General features: G+C 35.4%; 3 protein-coding genes across 4 annotated transcripts; 2 read left to right on the top strand and 1 right to left on the bottom strand.

The window, feature by feature from the left end:
* The first annotated feature begins 472 nt into the window (after nt 1-472).
* LOC125833122 (RNA polymerase sigma factor sigE, chloroplastic/mitochondrial) lies at nt 473-4,115 on the top strand. 2 transcript variants are annotated; one of them, XM_049512266.1, is made up of 6 exons: nt 473-1,044; nt 1,132-1,235; nt 1,359-1,505; nt 1,970-2,206; nt 2,567-2,830; nt 3,702-4,115. In XM_049512266.1, the coding sequence occupies exons 1-6, from the start codon at nt 531-533 to the stop codon at nt 3,897-3,899; spliced, it is 1,464 nt and encodes a 487-aa protein (XP_049368223.1). In that variant the 5' UTR covers nt 473-530; the 3' UTR covers nt 3,900-4,115. The 2 variants fall into 2 exon arrangements, with proteins under 2 accessions (XP_049368223.1, XP_049368222.1); XM_049512265.1 differs by having other exon boundaries at nt 473-1,235.
* A 2,950-nt stretch (nt 4,116-7,065) lies between these two features.
* Nucleotides 7,066-8,739, top strand: LOC125833144 (bidirectional sugar transporter SWEET3b). Its single transcript, XM_049512288.1, is given in 6 exon segments — nt 7,066-7,165; nt 7,289-7,325; nt 7,430-7,652; nt 7,743-7,907; nt 8,046-8,165; nt 8,533-8,739. Coding segments are annotated over 6 exon segments (789 nt in total). The 5' UTR covers nt 7,066-7,128.
* A 1,083-nt stretch (nt 8,740-9,822) lies between these two features.
* LOC125833120 (pentatricopeptide repeat-containing protein At2g13600-like) lies at nt 9,823-12,196 on the bottom strand. The gene has a single exon (XM_049512263.1). The coding sequence runs from the start codon at nt 12,186-12,188 to the stop codon at nt 9,993-9,995; it is 2,196 nt and encodes a 731-aa protein (XP_049368220.1). The 5' UTR covers nt 12,189-12,196; the 3' UTR covers nt 9,823-9,992.
* Nucleotides 12,197-21,565: the final 9,369 nt, after the last annotated feature.

Raw genomic sequence — 21,565 nt, 5'->3', positions numbered from 1 at the left:
CCCCTTTAACTTGACCATAAGTGACATCTATGTCCTCTAATTTTGGGCGTGTAAAAATAGACATTTAACCGCGTAAAAGTTGAACAAGTAGACCATGTGTCCTATGGGGTGTCTTATATGACAATTCACGTCCTAGGTGACACTACATTCATTATGTATGCCACGTACGGTACGTGTCTCTACTTGATCAACTTTACGCAACTGTAAGTGTCTACTTCTGCACGGGCATAGATTCCAACTAAAGCCAAGTTAAAGGACACATTTATTTATTATGCCTTTTTTTGTGAATACCCTACGGAATTTTCAACTAATAAACTTTAATTTGTTGATTGTTCGTAGTGAAGCTTCTTCAGGACACAAACAGAAAAAGAACATATTTCATGCCCTAGAGAATTTCCTCAACCATTTGTTTTCCAGTTGAGTTAAATTTATTTTACATATCATAATGCATGTATATTGGATTTGACAGGGGAATAGTCTGTGAGAAGCTCTACTGTTCATTGAGTAAAATTTTGATAGCACAACTTGGCATGGGAGTTGTGACTGTTTCAAGCTCTGCATCTCGAAGTCCATTGGGATTAAGCTCAAGGTTTTCGACTCGTTTAAGTCCGCTTAAAAGGCCAGTAATTGTATCGTTTAAAAAAGATAAAACGAAGAATACAACTTTAATTGCACCTAAAGAATCCATATCCTTGCCTATTGAAACATCTAAAGAAAATGAAAAGAGGTCAAGACGAGTGTCTAAGCGTTCCGAGAGAGTGCATGCTGTAGCGATCGAAGCCTCTCCAAGTACGTTAGAATTAGACTACAGTGAAGCTGCTGCCAAACTTGAAAGTATCTACAAGCGCAGTCTGGAAACTGCTAGCTCCAATACAGAAGTTCAGGATCATTTGGTGAAGAGAAGGCCAAGGACGAGGAAGAGGATTGTAGAAGGTGATGAGGAAGCGAAGAAAGAAGTTGCTGATAATGTGGTCAAAAATCGTAGAAAGAAGTCAAAGAGGTTGAATCTTGACCAGAGGATTGCTTTACTAAAGAATAAAGAAGGTGAAATGGTTGCTTCATCCGAAAGAAGAAAACTTAAAGAGGACACAGAAGATGAAAAAATTGATAAGCTTGTCAGAGAATATTCAGGTGCTACTGACTTAGCAAGCTTAGACTGGAAGAAAATGAAGATCCCTCCAGTGCTTCCATCATCTGAGCATGTGTGGCTCTTCAAGTTGATGCAACCTATGAAGGTACACACATTTTACAGTTAACTGAAAAAAAATTAAACGTAAAAGGAAGTTTGTGTTTATTCATTGGATTTTAGTGTTGCTATTGTTTTGCTTTACGATTGAGAGTCAGATGTTGTTATTTAGGCAATCCTACAAGTTAAAGAAAACTTGCAAAACGATTTGGGGCGAGAACCAACTGATGGTGAAGTGGCTGAGGTAACAAATATGGATGCCTCTGAACTACGGAAAAAGCTGGAAGTTGGTCGAGCTGCTAGAAATAAGCTGATTAAGGTACTTTCTTTCTTTTTACTTGTAAGACCTTCTTGCTGTGCACCTTAGAAGTTCAATTTATGCCTCAAGCAAAAGTAAACTTGTTTCTGGTTTTATAATCCGCGTCAAGCGATCCTGATGTGATCTGTTTTTTCATAATTCCTCAACATGAATTTGTTATATCATTGAAACTGGCCAATCTTCCCATGTACTGCTTACAAACAGTAATATGTGCTAGGTAGTTTTACATGTTATAAAGCACACTTAATTATCTTCTGTATTTTCTTGTGAGTGTCTTGTATACTTGAAATTCTGAAATATTGATCTTGAATCTATGCCCCTGAAAGGGGAAATGAAGCCAATAGTACTAGTGTAACTTGAACTACCCCACGTTCTTGATGTCGTCTAACTTACATATGCATCCAGATATTAGATGTGTTTTAGCTTTATAAATAACTCACCTTTGCAGTCTTGTTCGGTTGCAGCACAATCTACGACTTGTTTTGTTTGTTATGAACAAATATTTTCAAGATTTTGCAAATGGGTCAAGATTCCAAGACCTCTGTCAGGCAGGCGTCAAGGGTCTAATCACAGCTATTGACCGATTTGAACCTAATAGAAAATTCAGGCTATCAACCTATGGTCTTTTTTGGATAAGGCATGCCATAATACGTTCTATGACAACCTCAAGCTTCACCAAAGTTCCATTCGGGCTTGAATCTGTACGTTTTCTTTCTTCTATCTGCCAGTGTTTTTACATTTTATTGTTTACCCATCAAAGAACCAATTTCTTTGTTCTGTCACTGTCTGGAAGCCAAGGAATTGTTTCATTTGGTGAAAAAACAATATTATCTCTATTTATGAGACATTTTCACTTGGTAAAATAAAATCATTCTTGGCTTCCAACTAAAGGAATTTGTATAGATAAAATGGAAAATCCATTAAATAGCTGTAAGTTCTTTTGTGACCCCATTAGGAGTATACTTCTCGTCTTCAAGGAAATGTCTGATCTGCGGGACTCATTTGCTCATAATTATCAATTAGTCAGTGCGAAAAAAAATGATATTCTTTTTCTGATTCAGATCAGAGTGGAAATCCAGAAGGCCAAATTGGAGTTGCTGTTTGAGCTTCAGAGGATACCAACAGATGAAGAAATAATTAAAAGAGTTGGACTTTCCCCTGAGAGATACCATGAAGTGATGAAAGTATCTAAACCTGTCTCCTCTCTCCATGCAAGAAACAAGACAACCCAAGAAGAACTCATCAATGGAATAACTGACGTAGATGGTGTTGATGGGGATAAGAGGAAGCAGCCAGCTCTACTCAGGCTTGCTCTTGATGATGTGGTAATGTTTTTTCCTCTGTGAATTCCTGAATTAACCATCCGAGTCCTCGAAATAACATTTGAATATCCTTGGTGACTGAATATATATCTTGAACACCCCAAAGCACATAATTTCGTTCTTGTTTATAATGGATAAGGTGACTTATTTTTTATACAAAACCTTATGCTGTTTAACTTGCACATATATGGGGAAAAAGAGAACTGTTAAGAGTGAAGTAATATCACTTGGGCGATTTACGAAATATCACAGAATTATTTATGGTTATAAAATTAGATACATTTATAACTTTTTCTAAAATGTAATAATGAATACTTGTTTGTGCATATTTGGTTAAGAAAGTTTATGGAGATCTAAAAAAATAACAAAAGTTGGGTCAAATTGGGAGGGTTGAGTTATAACCCATTGTTTAGCCCAAGCTTGGCAAACCCATCTTATCCCAAGTAAACTTTGGGCAGGGGTTGGACAAGGATTCATTTATTGAGTTTGCCCATCTTGACCCGCTCAAATTCAGCCTAAAATGCCCATTTGCCATCCCTAGGATTATCTAAGCTTTGGTGACCAAAGCCTATCTTTGAAACTGACATCTCTTTTTGTTAGAGGCCTTCATTATGAGGTCATCGGGCTTTCAAAGCAGAGAATCAGATGCTAATAGCACTTCAAAGATTAGTAATGGAAACTTCTGTCGTTGAAAGGACACTATTAGTAGATATGCTGAACTACTACCTGTAAATCTTGAATCTTAAGATATGTATTGCCATAAATGAAAATCATTTTAAGTTTATAAGTTTCAGTTTGTTAAATTACGAGGCGTTCAGGATTTCTGAACCATTAATTTTAAATCTGATCTGAAATCATGTTTCTCCCTTGACAGCTTGATTCTCTTAAGCCCAAGGAGAGTCTAGTAATCAGACAAAGATATGGACTTGATGGCAAAGGTGATAGAACATTGGGAGAAATTGCGGGTAACCTAAATATTTCGAGAGAGATGGTACGGAAGCATGAAGTTAAGGCTCTCATGAAGCTCAAGCATCCAACTCGAGTGGATTATGTTCGCCGGTACATATTCTAAAGAAATCAACACCATTTGATCATTGTATTGGAGAAAATTTATACCCCTATTCCTGTGTCAGCAATCTTGCCCATACTGTATAGTATATAGTAGCTGCGTGTACACTAATCTTTTCTACCACTATAGTTGTAATTACATCCTCTTTCACTAGACTCAAAACCAAATCTGTTAGTACACACCCTGTAAACAACTTATATTATTTTCTTTTTCTCCTTACAGACCTGTTTGAATCAACTGATGTGTATATTTACGACATGGTGATCTTCAATTGTCCTAATTTTCATGGTGGTCTCTGATTGTATTAGTCGTGTTTCTATACTATATATATGTCATCGGATATGCTTTACCGTGTTTGGAGCATTAAGTTTGTAGTTTAGGTAAAAGCAAAAGGGAAATAGAAATACTGTACAAGCATCTGCTAGTGCTTGTTGTCTCAGGATAACTTGGGGTTGTGATGATATAGGTGACATCTGCTGTGATTCAGAATAGCACTTGTATAAAATAGAGGAGGATCGTCATCCATATAAGCCACAAGTGAAACTGCATGTGCAAGTCCACGTTATGACATAAAATTTAAAAATTGTTGTAAGTGCATCCTTATTTAAATGATTGAGCAGTATAATAAACCATATGATAAGGTAAGGAAAATGGATGCAGGTTAGATTTTCAAATAGCTACATAATGCATTAGGGATTGAGGATATGATATGAAGGGATGTTGCTTTATTATTGTCATAATATTTTAAGGAGTTGTTTATTGGATAATGTTGAGTGATATGTTCCATTGACTGGGGAATCATAACTAAATATTGTAAAACAAGATACTGGCAAATGTTATGTGGCTTGTAAAAAACTTGTAAGTCAATTATCTATGTTTTACACATCCGATTCTGTAACCGATTGGATAAGGGTACTGATGCCATGAATGACTGGGATGATTTCATTCTCAAAGGCTAGCAGCACCAGCTCTACGAAGTAAGAATCAGAACTTTATGTTGGGGCTTTCTCAATTTATTCGTGAGTAATAGTTCAAGGGCGTGAAAGAAATAATTCTAGCTGTTTAAGCCTTTTCAGGCAGTGGTTTATGTAGTAGTCATTAGTCGGCCTAATAAAGCTCGCTAAGCCTCACTCCAGTCTCCAAAACCCATTACTGCGTGAAATCCAAAAATATGCTTGGCTAGTTATATGAACTCCGCCCATGTGGCCTCGCTCACATTGTCTTCCCTAGGATAAAAGAGGAAGGTTGTTGAGAATCAATCGAAAACAACCTCTCTATCTCATTAAGGTAAGGGGTAAAGCTGCGTATATTTTGTCCCAGACCCCACTTATGATTGTCCACTTGTACTTAGCTAGTTGTATTTTGGAAGACGTTAAATCTCATGAGGCACAGAGTTTTTCCTATTTGGCGTTATTTACAATTCCCTAACGCACTAGACTCTCAAACCCTACCATCCCAAAGACAAATTATAGTAAATTTAATTTGAAGTGGTGCTTTATTTGCTAAAATATGTAATTAGTGTAATTGCACAATATTGTACTAACTATATACTAAGCCTAAATCCTCCAATATATGCTCCACCCCATCAATCAATTAAAAGAAAAGACAAAACAAAAGCACTAAAAATTCGATGTCATTTTACAAGCATGATTGAAAAACGATGAGTGAAGGAAGAGTCTAACTAGTCTTTAAGAATCATATTTAATTGTGATAAAAAGTATGAAAGCAAGACAGATATACGATATATATGGCCAATAATCAGGAAATCAAGTTTGTTTAGTAAGCTATAATTTCAAGTTGAGATGATGAATGGGGGACATCACAAAAGATAATGCTGATCATATCAACCATAAATATGAATGGTTAATTCTTTTCCCTAATCACCTTTCCCTCAAATTAAAATTGCACCTTTATATAATTTCATAATTCGTATTCTGCAAATATATGGTAATCGATCTGATTTGCTCTTTTATTCCTTTTCAATACGTTGAATGATGTGATTATGTATTTGATGCTTTTCAATTAGACTCCATAAGCCCGACACGTTAGAATTATTTTTGATAATGGTATCAAATGATATTCGAAAACTTAGGACCTCTGCATGTTGCATGATTATCTAAATGTTTAAGTTATTAGAGAGAATATATTTTTACTAATGTAATTAGAGCTTCAAGATATCCTTCGTGTGAACCTTTTTTTATTTTGTTTTTATGGCGAAAACACGTAAAAAAATATCTTTGTTATGGAGTGAAAGTAAGACACGACCACACGAACCAAAATTCTTTTTTTTTTTAATTTTATAAAAAAAAGTATATATATATATATATATATAATGGTGACTATCCTTTGAAGCTTGTGGAAGAAAAGACTTCATCTTGGGTTCCTCTGGATGAAAAAAATAAATCACAGTAAAACTTAGTGAGTTTTACTTTCTTTCGTTTCAAATTAAGTGTCATTTTAATCAAATAATTTATCTCAAAATAAATGTCATTTATAAGAATTTAAGACAAAAATAGGATTATCTATATATTAAGAAACTATTTCAATTATTAATAGTGTTCAATTCTAAAAAAAATATTTAATAACATGAAATAAGCAAAAACTCGAGTTAATATGTCAAAAGATCACTTAACTTTGAGAATTTATCTAGTAAAATCACTAAACTTTATTTTATATCAATAAAATCATTCAACTTAAGTCTTTGTATCAATAAAATCATTCAAACTTAGCTTGATATTAAACAAAATTTAATGACTTAACATTTGCAACATAAATATTAAGTGGATAGTGGAAGTCTAGTAACATCTTCCACCAAACACAAAGAACAAATTTTATTTATCTACTAAAACAAGAATTATCTAATTTTATGCCTTTCTTTTTTGCATGCATCTCAATTCTCATCCCCTCCCTCTGTCCTATTATTAGCCCAATAAAGCATTTTTAAATGGAGCATTTACAGTTAGAACAAAATTATTCCATAAAATACATTACCATGATTAGCTTCCAACCAATTTTCCTACCACAAATTTGTCTTTTCTAATTAATTTCTTTTATTTTGAAAATGATTGATCACCTTCCACCCACAATTTAAATACATGTAGACACACCACTTTAATCAAAACCATAGTATATATATATATATATAATTATAACAGAATTCAAAGACAATTAACTACTTGCCTCTAAGCACTTATAAATTCCTCAATTATTGTTTTTTTTTCTCTAAAGAAAAATGGGTGAAAGATTGCGTTTAGCAGTTGGAGTAATGGGTAAACTATATTTTTTTTATAATTTATATTTATATTACTTCATTTTAAATAACTAGTAATTAAGTTATACGTTATGTCCTACATGATAATTAAATTAAATGTGCATGGTTTTATTTGTCACAGGGAATGTCGCCTCCATGTTGCTCTATGCTGCACCAATGTACGTAATAAGATAGATAACCTGCTATATATAACAAATAAATGTGACATGATGTAAAAAATCCTTATGTGATGATGTATATAACTTAAATTTTTTATCGACAGGCTTACATTTTCTCGAGTTATGAAGAAGAAGAATATTGAAGGATTTTCATGTGTACCTTACGTACTAGCATTATTCAATTGTTGTCTCTACACATGGTATGGGTTACCAATAGTAAGTTATAAATGGGAAAATTTCCCAGTGGTTACTATAAATGGAATTGGGATACTTTTGGAGATCTCATTCATTCTCATTTATTTCTGGTTTTCTTCAACTAAAGGAAAGGCAAGTTATATATATGTGTGATGCAATTTTTTTTAATTTTTTTGTATAGTATATAGTATGCATTATTATTAATTATTTTTTTGTTAAAAGCAGAAGGAAGTTGCAAAAATGGTGGTGCCTATTATTCTAATATGTGTAGCGACGGGGATTATATCGACGTTTGTAGTTCATGAACACCAGCGTCGAAAAGTTTTTGTAGGGAGTATTGGACTTGTTGCTTCAATTGCTATGTATGCTTCTCCTTTAGTTGTTGTGGTGAGACATTTTTCGTATTTGAATTTCGAGATATATATATATACTGATAGCGTAAATGATTATCTAGTACGAAATAATATTAATGTCAAACAACTTGTAAAATTTGTTTTATAATAAACACTCATATGTGTACTGCAGAGACAAGTGATCAAGACAAAGAGTGTGGAGTTTATGCCATTTTACTTGTCATTATTCTCTTTTCTTGCTAGTGGTCTTTGGATGGCCTATGGACTACTCAGCCATGATCTCTTTCTAGCGGTTTGTTTACTATTTCCTTCGTCCTATTTTATATGAGTTAGTTTAACTTTACACGAAGTTAAAAAAAATAAAATTGAAATTGGTGGTTTAAAATAAGTGATAGTTATTTGTGTGACTATAAATCATTTCATTAAAGGTAAAATGAGAATTATAAAGTTAAATTATTACTTAATATAGAAATATGTGGGACTGATTAAAAAGAAAAGTGAGTCATATAAACTGGGGCAGAGCTGAAGAGGGAGTACTAACTTACCTTTTTAAACTTTTATTTTCCATAAATCCAAGAACAAAGTGTAGTTACATGAAATATCAACTTCAACTTTCTCATTTCACTTGTACACAAATCTTCTTTTTCTTCTTCTTTCAGTCTCCAAATCTGGTGGGAACACCCCTTTGTATCCTGCAGCTTATACTGTATTTCAAGTATCGAAAGAACCCTGTAAAGGAATTAGAACCACAGAAATGACCAGATTTGGAGTATAACGATGACAAACTCAAGCAAGAATTCAAGTTAGAAGAGAAGAAAGATCAATCGATGCTCGTTGTCACTGAGAATCTCAGCACCAAGACTTAAGCAACTCTCTGGCATGTGTGTTGCAAATTGCAATCAATATCCTTCGTGTTATAGCTAAGTATTTCATTTTTGGATAAACAGGTAGAACCTTGCTCGAATAATGGAGTAGCCATTCCACTCACCAACGATCAGAAAAGAGGACCAACAAGTACATAACATGGTGAACCATATCATATATATATATACATTGTTTTGTCTCTGTGTAATCCTTCAGTTACTTCTCTTGAGGAGTTTGAAGAACTTACATTGTGCCAGAAGCTGCTGGTTTTTTTTCTCTATCTTTTTCACTTTTGCTACGATCGACTTTCACCCAGCAATCACATTTTTAGAAAATATAATGGAAAATAAAGATCACTGGGATAGGCAGGAGAAAGGAAATCTGCTTCAAGCTCATTCAAACAATCAATTGACAGGTCAACAGGAACCATACAATTAGTACATAATCTTGAATTATCTCTCGTCTCATCAGTAACGATTAGGTCTAATATATATGAAAGTAATTGAATACTACATTCACGATAAGCATTATTAACGGACATTTTCTCTAAAGATTAATTCGATAGAAGATCAAATCTGAACCATAAGGAACCCCATGTAAACTATGAGCTTTTTTTTTTTCCCTGAAAAAGCATCAGAATTATCACAGGAAAGGGGAGGCAGTTCCAAAAACTATTAGTCCTACTGTTTCTTAGGAAACACCATGTAGTATGAGATCTTTTCCCCCAAAAAGGCATCAGAATTACCAAAAAGAAGATCAGAAAAACATCAGAATAATGCCGGGAAAATGGATGCAGCTCCAGAAACTAATATTCCTACTATTTCTTAGGAATATGAAACGTATACCCACTTTGTAATGGATACTGTCAGAGGATAATGAAAGAATATATACTGAGAACCCGTCAAAATTGTGGAAACGTGTATGAACAAGAACTGACAATATCCCAGAATAAAGCATCTCCTAACGCTTGAATCTATGCCTTTGAACCTAGTATGATTTTCAAGGCCTCATATATCAAAGATTAGCCGTTGCATATCCATAACAAATCCCACGCACCCACCTAGGTGAAATATCATTCTAAAGAAATGAAGCCTTGGAGAAAAAACAGAGTTCCATAATCAGTTTTAATGCATAAGAAGTCAAACTGATTTAGCAGAAATCTATATGATGCTAGTTGCATTTATTTTTTGACACAACTAATAATTTCAATAAACACCACGGAAGCTATGCATATCAATATAATCAGGAGGATTAACTAAGAGAGTAACTCACTTTCACCATATAATTTTGAAGAAGTACAATCAAAATTAATTTCGGAGCCCACATTTGCTGTTAGGTTTTCCAAAGTTGAGTAAATTAAATCACAAAAAGGATGAGTTCTATTATCAACAGAGAAAAATTGAACCTTGTTGTTTAGTTCAATCCAACTATATCCAGGATCCTTTTTATACTGCAGTTTCTTCATTGCTTTCCTCACTCTCATCTTCTCCCACCACCTGCCAAATCCTGCATACATATTGGCCATGATAACACAGCCGGATGTAGACTTGGGATCCAACGACAACAGTTTTTCTGCCACCCTCTCTCCAACTTCCACGTCCATCCAGAACCAACAAGCATTAAGCAGTGCAACAAAGATAATGCTGTCTGGTTCAATAGTCATTCTGTTAACAAGCTTCTCAGCTTCATGTAAATGGCCTGATCTACCAAGAAGATCTACCATGCACGTGTAGTGTTCCAGAGTAGGTGCTATACCATAGTATTCTTGCATTACGTGGAAAAGTCTTGTGCCATCTCCAACCAAACCCACACAAGTACAAGCCAATAAGACACCGACAAAGGTTGCTGCATTAGGATCAATCCCTTCATCTAACATTTGGTGAAAAAGTACAAGTGCCTCAGAGCCAAGCCCATGATGTGCATACCCATTAATCAGAGCTGTCCATGCTGCTACGTTAGGATATGCAATGCTATGAAAGGATGTTTTAGCATCATTAAGGCTCCCACATTTGGAGTACATGTCAACAAGAGCTGTTCCAACATAGTTATTGGATTCAAATGGAGTCTTAATCAAATCTGCGTGAATCAATTGACCTTGTTGAAGTGAACCAAGGCAGGAGCATGCGTGAAACAGGGCTGAAAATGTTGACCTAGTTTGGCTAATTGATAATCTTCTCATGGTCGTATACAACTTTAATGCACTCTCATGCAGATAATTTTGGGTATATCCTGAAATCATAGAATTCCAGGTAACAGAATTTCCCTGTACTTTCACTTCTTCAAAAAGCTCTACAGCTTTATCGATTTCACCATTCCTTGAGTACACAGAAATCATAGTATTGATGGAAGTTAAATTTCTTTCTGACATCTCCAGAAACAACTGTTTTGACTCCTCTACTTGACCAGACATGGCATATCCTTTAATCATCAAATTGTAAACATGATCTCGCTTGATCAATCCGTTAAACAAATATCGAGCCTCCTCAATCCTGCCTGCCAAGACTAGCCCTCCAATCAGCAAGTTTGAATCATTCAAGGAAGGATTAATTAGTGCACTATAAACTAACATAGCATCATCAAGAACCTCACAATTACAATAAAAATCAATTAGTGCACCAGAAACAGAATGATCCCACTCAAACCCAAACTTCACTACCAACCCATGAATTGCTCTTCCCCCATATAAAGATCCCAATCTACCAGACACCCTCAAAACACAATCCAGAGTAAATTCATTCGGGACAAGCTCAATATCCTCTCTCATCGACCGAAACAACTCTAAAGCTTTCTGGCATCCACCTTCAACCTTTGAGTATCCAGAAATCAAAGTGGTCCAAGCAACAACATCACGGGTTGGCATTTTCCTAAAAATCTCCAAAGCATCAGTTAACAAGTTACATTTAACATATCCCACAAGCATCAAGCTCCATAACAACTCATTCTCCCGATGCAATACATCAAATACCATCCTTGCCTCTTCGATTTCATGACACGTTGAATAAAGATACAATAAAGCACTACCCACAAGCTGAAAACTTTGATATCCAGATTTCAAAACTAGCCCATGAACTTCCTTACCACGATTGAGCGACTGTGATCGAGCGCAAACACTTAGTACTGAGGACAAGGTAGACTCATTCAGCTTTATATAGCTTCTATGCATCAATGAAACTAAGCTAAACGCTTCACTGAACATTTCCCATTCGGAATAACCATAAATCATGGTGTTCCATGAGACAATTGATCTTTGAGGCATTTCGTCAAACAGCTTTCGTGCTTGTTCGAGTGAACCCTTTTTTGCTAATTCTGTAATTGCAATGTTAGTGGAGACAACGTTGGACATTGATGGATGCGTATTATTACTATTGCAGCACATGTTCGAGCAAAATCTCAAACTCCATTTCCAGCGGTGATGCTTCCAGGTCCCTGTAAATGAATGCCTTATAATCATTCTTTGTATTTTTTTACTATCCCTTCTGGACAAACGGGGGCGACGAATTTTCCCAATTTACGGCTTCTTTTTCTTGCTATTTGTCAGACTAACACAAGGAGCTGAGCAGCTACTCTCTCTGGTAAAAACTCCTGCACAGTAGAATAGATTGTCAATTAACTAATGTTAGCATCGAAAAAATCTGGTGGGAAGCGCCACCCGAATAGACTTGCAGCGCGATTCAAATTTAGTTGGAGGGGGAAACGATCAATATTCAAATACTCTGTCTGTTTATTTACATGTTGTTCTTAATTGTTAATATTTGATATTTTTACAAAATATATTATTCTTTCTATTTTAGCTTTAACAGTTAATAGCGTTGAAAGTATATATTTGAAAAATTAAGTAGGAGTAATTAGTTAGTGTTCATTGGTCAAATTAATTAATCAAAATAAATTAATTCATGTTCATATATTGAAACCTTATTTTAGAAGAACACAAAATAAAGATGCAATGATAAACTTACCTAATTTTCTTAAGAAACAAAAAATATAAAATGATGTCAACGTAACTAAATAGAAATGGAGAAAATATACAATAAGGTGTAGTGATAGAATTGCTCCATTTTTATCATGAATTTTCGATTTGAGAAAATTTTACTGAGATTGTCACTCTCAAAATGAGCTCGACAATGCTCAATTTGAATTCAGTGCTCCAATGACTCAATAATATATAGGCCAAATCCATCGGTAGCCCCTTAAACTTGGCACCAAGTTTCACTTAGACACCTCAACTAAGCGAAGTTCATTTTAGACACCTCATGTAGAATTTTGTTATGTTATTTTGACACTTTTCGCTGACTCAACAAAGCATGTGTGTTACACAAATTTTATGCGCGTGACTTTTTTTTTCTTGCAAAATATTTTTGCTCTCTTCTTCTTCCTCACTCTTCTCTTCTTTTAGGTGAAATAATCTAATGAATCCTTATATTTGTATGCGTTTGTATTCTAGACCCTTATACTTAATCTTTAGTCAACTGAACCCTTAAACTCAATTAAAATGAAACTTTTTAAACCCTTTAACCATTGACTGAACTTATGTGGCCTTTTTTTTACTAACTCAGTATAGAGCGTGGTATCCACACTCTAAAAGGAGAGTGAAGCAAAAAATTGCTTTCGAAAACTAATTAAATAATAAAAAGGGAGGTAAAAAGATTCAAGTCAAAGCCAGAGAGGTGACCCTAAACCCTACCGTCGTTTAAATCCTATTTTGCCTATTTTCCGGTGGAGATGGCCAATACGGCCGATGGCCAACCTCCTACAGAGGTTGGTCAACCTGTTAAAACCATTCTGCCTATTGCTACATATGCGAACACGCTAAAACCAACACCTTCGAACACCAAGCCAATACCACTGAAGCCAATATCATATTTGCATGGAGAACCAAGAGTTCTATGGGACCAGGAAGAAATTAACCAGATGATTATTAATGAAAATCTTGAATATGCAGTGATTGGAAAGTTCTTATATGGATGGCCTGATATTCAAGATTTGAGGAGATTAATTCCAAAACAATGTGAATTAAAAGGAGAGTGTAAAATCGGGTTACTTAGTAATAAACATATTCTAATAGGGCGTCTCTTTTGGAAGATTATGTTCATCTACTGTCAAAGCCTGCTTTCTACATAACACAAAAAAGTTGGTCGTTTCCTATGAGAACGTTAAAGTGGGACCCAATGTTTGATCCAGAGGAAGAGACTACAACAACAATAGCATGGATATCGTTTCCAGCACTTCCTCCAAATTTCTTTGGGAGAGAAACTGTTTTTTCACTAGCAGCGACAGTGGGTAAACCTTTACAGGTTGACATGGCGACAAGAAATCAAACAAGGCCCAGTTGTGCAAAAGTAAAGGTAGAGGTGGATCTTCTCGGAAAGTTCCCAAAAAGAATTAAAATAGGAATGAAGAAGACTAATGGGGAGGTAATGGAGAAGTGGGTAAGAATAAAGTATGATTATGTTCCAAAATATTGCAAGACATGTATGATACAAGGACATGACGAGCAACAATGTTATGTGGAGCACCCAGAATTATATCCAAAGAAGGAAAAGACGAACCAAGAAGTAGGAGATAAGAAGGAGGAAGAGGGGAATACACAACTAGGAAGTAAAATGGACAACAGAAAGGAGAAGCAAGAAGAAGATGAAGTTCACCAGCATAACAAAAGGATAGATAGGTTTAAAGAACCAAAGCATAAAAAAAGAGGATGGAAGAAACAACCTGAAAAAATTTGGGCCAAGGTGGACATTGCTATTGGCAACAAATTTGACGCTTTAGAGAATAAAGACCAGGAAGCTGAAATGGAGGACAGTTCCAAAGGTGCAGAGGTCCAGACCAATGAAATACAAAGTAAACAATTTGAGAAAGAAATTACAAGAGAATGGGTTGAAAGAGCCTTTGGGAAGCAAGGTAAAAAATCAACGCCAGGAGTACAAGGAAGTCACAACAACAAAGAGAAAAATAGTATTAGTCAGCACACAACAATGAAGAGTGGTGAACCAGTAGGAGTTTCTAGCAAACTTGGGGGGACCAGTAATAATACAGTGAATAGTGCAAGCGTGCAGAAGAGTAGAGTCCAAGAACATCAACAGGAAAAAAGTGCAGGAAAGGTGAAGAACACAATGGAGGAACAAATTCATGAGCTGCCTTTTAAAGAGGCTCCATATTTAGTTGATGAGTCAGATGAAGAAATACAACACAGGAGGGAAACAAAAGAAGATGACAGCATAGAGTACAATATTCAGCAAATTAGCAAAGCAGGTGATTTATCACCAAGGCATACCAATAGTTTAAAGGCAAAAAGAGGAAGGCCCACAATTCCTCTTCAAGTCAAAACAAGGAGCAATAAAGACAAATTTTCTCATAGTAATCAATGATTGAGAAAGTCATCTTTTGGAACATTAGATCCGTTAATACTCACAACTCTTTTGGGAGATTAATGGATCTAAATAGAAGACATCTATATTCATTTGTAGCTTTAATGGAACCATTTCAAGATCCGTTAGAGCTAGATCAATATAAAAGGAAGTTAGGTTTCAACAATGCCTATGCCAACAGCTCGGGCAAATTTTGGATTTTTTGGAGGGAAGAATGGGAGGGCTCTGTAATATTGGATTCTTTACAACAACTTTCTATGAAGTTTTGTAAGAATAATAAATCTTTCATTATTTCAACTGTGTATGCTAGATGTAATGCTATGGATAGATTTGAATTATGGGAGGAAATTGTACATATTTCTGAAAATTGTCAAGTTCCCTGGATGGTTGGGGGAGATTTTAATGTTATCTTGAATGAGGAGGAGAAGATGGGAGGTCTGGAGTTCACTCAACATGAGGCAACTGATTTTGCTCAATGCATCAGCAATAGTGCTTTATCAGAAGTGAAATTTTCGGGAAGTAAGTACACTTGGTGGAATGGGAGAATAGAGGAAAATTGCATTTTTAAAAGGTTGGATAGAATTTTAGTGAACTCGATATTTCTTGAGGCTTTCCCGTCTACTGAGGTCTAACACTTAATCAGACAAGGGTCAGATCATGCCCCTCTCCATGTGATTTGCAATACTGAAAAGGAACATGCTATCAAGCCTTTTCGATTTTTGAATTTCTGGACAAAACATCCTCAGTTTAACGAAATCATACAACAAAACTAGATGATTGATTTTGTAGGCTGCCCGTTCTTGGAGTTTCATGCTAAATTGAAGAGGGTGAAGAGAGCATTAATTAAATGGAGCAGAGAAGTCTTTGGGAATATTTTTCAAGAAATTACTACTATTGAGGATGTTATCAAGGTAAATGAAGCACAATTAGAGATTTTGCCTTCAGCAGATAATAGGGCAGAACTGTGTAGACTGGAGGCCGAGCTAAAAAAATACCTCAAGATTGAGGAAGAATTTTGGAAGCAAAAGGCAGGTATGAAGTGGTTCGTTAAAGGAGACATGAACACAAAATTCTTTCACTCTTATGTGAAAGGGAGGAGGAAAAAGTTGCACTTATCAGAAATTAGTAACGAGCAAGGGGAAATGGTACACTCAAATCAGCAGATAGGAGAAGCAGCAGTAGCTTTCTTTTCAAATCAATTCAAGGAAGAAGGGAATGCCCTAAATTTTTCAATGTTGAAACATATTCCTAAATTGATCACAGATAAGGATAATGAAGAGATGATAAAGCTTCTGAATCTTGATGAGGTCAAAAGGGTGGTCTTTGAGCTAAATGGTGATAGTGCATGTGGACCAGATGGTTTTTCAGGCCTATTTTTTCAAAAGTGTTGGGATATTATAGGGGAAGATATAACCAGAGTAGTGAGAGCTTTCTTCTGTGGGCAGGAGTTACCCAATTTCATTACTCACACCACTCTGGTGCTCTTACCTAAAAAGAAAATGTTAAAAACTTTTCAGACCTGAGGCCAATAAGCTTGAGTTCTTTCATTAAGAAGGTCATATCAAGAATGGTACATGATAGAATGGTGGAGGTGCTGCTAAGGATAATTTCACCAAATCAGTCAGGTTTTGTGAAGGGAAGGAGTATTGCAGAAAATGTGTTACTGGCTCAGGAAATCATTAGGGATATCCATATGAGGAATCATAATATTAACGTGGTGGTGAAGTTAGATATGACTAACGCCTATGATAGAGTGTCCTGGATTTTTTTAACCAAGGTATTAAGAGAATTTGGTTTCTCAGAAGTAATTATTGACATGGTATGGAGACTGATATCTAGTAATTAGTATTCAGTCCTCATTAATGGACAATCTAATGGGTTTTTTCAATCTTCTAGGGGTCTCAAACAAGGAGACCCACTGTCCCCAACATTATTTATTATTGCGGCTGAAGTTCTAGCCAGAGGTTTAAATAGTTTGCACAAGGAAGAAGGTTATAAGGGGTATGGTATGCCAAAGTGGAGTCCAAAGATAAATCATTTATCCTATGCCGATGACACTATCCTATTCTGTTCGGGAGATAGACCTTCAGTGATAAAGATGATGACAATACTGAGAGATTATGAAAATATTTCGGGCCAAAGAATTAATAAGTCAAAGAGTTCCTTTTATTTTCATGAAGACTCATCTGATAGTAGCAATCAGATTAAGACGAATTACTGGTATAAAACAAGGAAACTTTCCTTTCATGTACCTCGGGTGTCCACTCTTTTATGGCAGAAAGATTAAAAGTCATTTTGAAGATTTGATTAGAAAGGTGGCTAGAAGAATTTTCTCATGGCAGAATAGATTTTTATCATTCGGGGGGAAGTACATTCTAATTAATCATGTTCTTCAATCGTTACCAATTTATCTTTTATCTGCGATGAATCCCTCCAAAACAATTATTGCACAATTGCATCAAATATTTGCAAAAAAAATTTGGGGAAGCACAAGAAGTCTCAAAGGGAAGCATTGGATAGCATGAGAGGATATGTGTTTTCCCAAGGATGAAGGAGGATTGGGTTTTCGATCATTGCATGATGTTAACCTTGCTTTGTTTGCCAAACTGTGGTGGAAGTTTAGGACATCTACTTCATCCTTATGGTGTAGTTACATAGGAAATAAATATTGTAAAAGGCTATATCATGTTGTAGTGAGGAGTACTGGAGCATCCCATGTATGGAGAAAAATGTTATCCATAAGAGAGGAAGTGGAGCATGAGATTTGGTGGCAATTGAAAGCGGGAAATTCCAGTTTCTGGTTTGATAACTGGACAAAACAAAGGGCATTATATTTTACAGAAGAGGAAAATGCAGAAGAAGATGAAATAGAAGTGAAGGAATTCATTGACAATGGTAATTGGAAGGTAGAGAAATTACAGGAGCTGGTTTCGGAGGGAATGTCTGATCACATTGTAGAGAACATTAAGCCGATCACTAGTGAACTAAATGATAAGGTCTGGTGGATGGGGAGTACAACAGGAGAATTCACCGTGAAATCAGCATATCATATGTTAAGGAAGAAGAGGGAACTCATAGAATGGATGAAACATATATGGATAAAAGGTCTGCCATTTAAGATCTTTTTTTCTTATGGAGGGTATGGAAGAAACGAATTGCTACGGATGACAATTTAAAGAAGATGAGAATGCAAATTGTATCTAAATGTTACTGCTGTGAGAAATGGGAAATGGAAACCATGACACACTTATTACTAACAGCTCCCATAGCTCAAAGGTTATGGAAGCAGTTTGCTTCCTGTGCAGGTTTTAGCATTGATGGATTACACTTACATCAACTAATTTTTAGATGGTGGGAGTATGAAGGAAGTCCAAAATTGCAGCAGATCATGTAGGCCATACCAGCCATAGTCATATGAGAACTTTGGAAAAGAAGGAATGTTAAAAGACATGGTAAAGAGGTCTCTTTCAATAAAATGTACTTTCATTGTCAAAGGACAGTACATCAATTGATAATAGTCAAATTCCCTTGGATTAGAGATATTCCTTATCATTGGGAAGGGATGTTTGATTCATTACAAGGATACAAACCTAAACTGTATTATCAGTTAGTACAGTGGTCAAAGCCGGAGGAAGGATGGATAAAGTGTAATACGGATGGTGCAAGCAAAGGTAATCCGGGAGTGACTTCTTATAGCTTCTATATTAGAAATGAAAATGGAGATTTATTGTATGCAGAAACAAATAAGATAGGAATAACTACAAACATGGTAGCAGAATTAACAGGAATATGACAGGCATTGAGATACTGCAAAGCACAAGGTTATGATCATATCAAGTTAGAGACTGGTTCTCTAAGTCTAAAAAGCATGATTCGGAAGGAGTGAAGAATACCTTGGGAGTTAAATGAGAGAATAGAGGAGATTCATGAACTAATGAATACATTACACATTCATATAAAGCACATCTTCAGGGAAGCAAATCAATTAGCTGATCTCATCGCAAATACAGCTATAGATCAAGAGGAAAAACAACAGTTTCTGAATTTCAACCAGTTACCAAGCAGGGCAAAAAAGATTTTGAACATGGATAAACAACAAATAGCAACAATCAGGATAAGAACAAGGAGGATCACACGCAGTCCATAACATGGAAAACAGAGGTGAGACCACAGAGTCACACAACTACAAGTTTTATATCAAAGTTTGTAGTCAGTTAAAGGACAAGATAGTCAGTTGCGCAAAAACAAACTAGTCTAAGCTATATCAGTCAACAAAAAGTGAAACAAATACCAGCGAAAAGTGAGAATCGCAGAACCAGAGATGCATTGAAGTCCTTATGTCCAACTAGGAAATCAGTAGGAAGTAATTTGGGAGCAATTTCCGTCCTACTTCACATCAAATGGGGAATATTAAAGAAGAATTCAGCTGGAACAAAAGAAAAAGGGAAAGAGAAATACTTACAGATCTACAAATTTGGAGCACTAGGTTTAGACTCTCTTACGAGATTCCCCACCGGAAGGTACACCTACAAAGAAGAGGACATTTTCAGATGCAAGGAAGAAAGAAGATGAAAAAGAAATGACTGGAAATGTACAATTGTTTATTTGTTTTTTTTTATGTTTGTTTTCTCTGTTTCATGGTCTCATTTTGAGTCCATCTGACGTTCTTTTTCAATAAAATGGGACCAATGGTCCAAGCTTATTTTTTTAAAAAAATAATAATAAAAATAAAAAGGAAAAACAAATTAAACTTCTCACCCCTCCTTCCATCATCGTCACCGTCCTCAAGCCCTCCTTCCGTCATCATCGTCGTCCCCAACTCCTCCTTCCGTCATCATCGTCCCCAACCCCTCATTTTGTCATCGTCGTCCCCAACCCCTCTTTCCGTCATCGTCCCCAACCCCTCCTTCCGTCATCGTCCCCAAAACTCTAGCCGTTGTTACTTTCTTAAGCTCTAGTACGTCCCGAATCCATGGCGAAGGTTGAAGTTGATGTTGCGATTGATAGCCAAGGAAGAGAATGATTAAGAAGTTCAGCTATAGAGGAGTAGATCTGGATTCGCTTCTTTACATGTCTACTGATGAACTTATCTTTATGTTTTCTAATAATACTAGTACTTTGTTTTACTACAATTTTTCTGGGAAAGTGGATATTAAATTTATATTGATTTGAGATTAGTAATTTGTTGATGCCAATTGCCAACTATCTTATTAGATTTTGATTACCCTATTGCATAGGTTAGACAGAATAAGAAGATGCTAAGTATCACCAATTTGGCTGCTCTTTTCTTTCTTGTTCTTGCTTTGTTCTTGTTCTATAGATACCCATCTTTTTCTTCTATAGCTGAAGGATCTCCAAAATCCATTTATGGTGGTTGTGGAGGTGAAGAGAAGTTGAGAAATATATTTATTTTATTTTTTAAATAGAAAATTTATTATTTAACATTTTGGTTGATAATATATGATGTGGCATTATGACGTGGCGTTAATATATCTGATGGGATATGACATGTCATTTTGTAAGGGAGAGTGAGTTACACACATGAGTGGAGGGGTTTGAAAGTCTTATTTTATTTGAATTTAAGAGTTCAGTTGACAAAGGATTAAGTAAGAGGGTCTAGAAAATAAACTCATATAAGTATAAGGGTTCATCAGACTATTTCGCTCTTCTTTTAACTTCTCCGCCTTCTATCACCCAACATCACCACACAACTTTTCGAAAAAAATTTGCAAAACTTTGTTGGGTTATATTAGAATCCAATTTTTTCAACAAAAGAGTCAATTTCTTTAGCAATCTCACCAGAAAAAATGAAGATCATCATCATTTTCTAAGAATTTGTGACTCTTTTTCTTTTTAAAATCAAATCACTTAAAGTTTAAGCTCTGCTACATTAATGTTATCTGCTACTACAACTAAAAAACTCCCGCCCCCAATAATAATGAGAAGTTCTCTTGATTTTTAGTTTTCTTACTGAAAATTATCCTAATTTTTCTGTGTCTGTAACAATGAAAATTGGAGGAACAAACTATTACACTGTCTGCATCTTCACCATTTAAATAACTAAATCCCCAACATTTTCCCATAGCATTCATAACTAAATCCCATAACATTCATTTATTTATCCACGTAGGATACACACACTTAAGCTAGTTCTAAGAATATAAAAAAAAGTGTTAAAATGACATATCAAAACTCTACATGAAGTGTCTAAAATGAATATCGTCTAATTGAAGTATCTAACTGAAAATTATTGTTAATTTTAGAAGGCCACCGATGGATTTGGCCTAATATATAACTATAGTTCAAGTAATAACGTAGCACTAAACATATTTGACTGTAATAAATATGCATAATCAATTATTCAAAATTTTAGTTGTAAAATAATCGTTCGATCACACGTGTTAACCACTGGTTACCGTTGACGCTTTCATGCAGCATGCAGAAAGCCACGTAACCCCCCACC

The sequence above is a fragment of the Solanum verrucosum genome, unplaced genomic scaffold (genome assembly GCF_900185275.1).
Source record: "Solanum verrucosum unplaced genomic scaffold, falcon-dt-bn FXZP01000100.1, whole genome shotgun sequence".
NCBI classification, from domain to species: Eukaryota; Viridiplantae; Streptophyta; class Magnoliopsida; order Solanales; family Solanaceae; genus Solanum; species Solanum verrucosum.
This window is presented reverse-complemented; position numbering and strand designations above follow the sequence as displayed.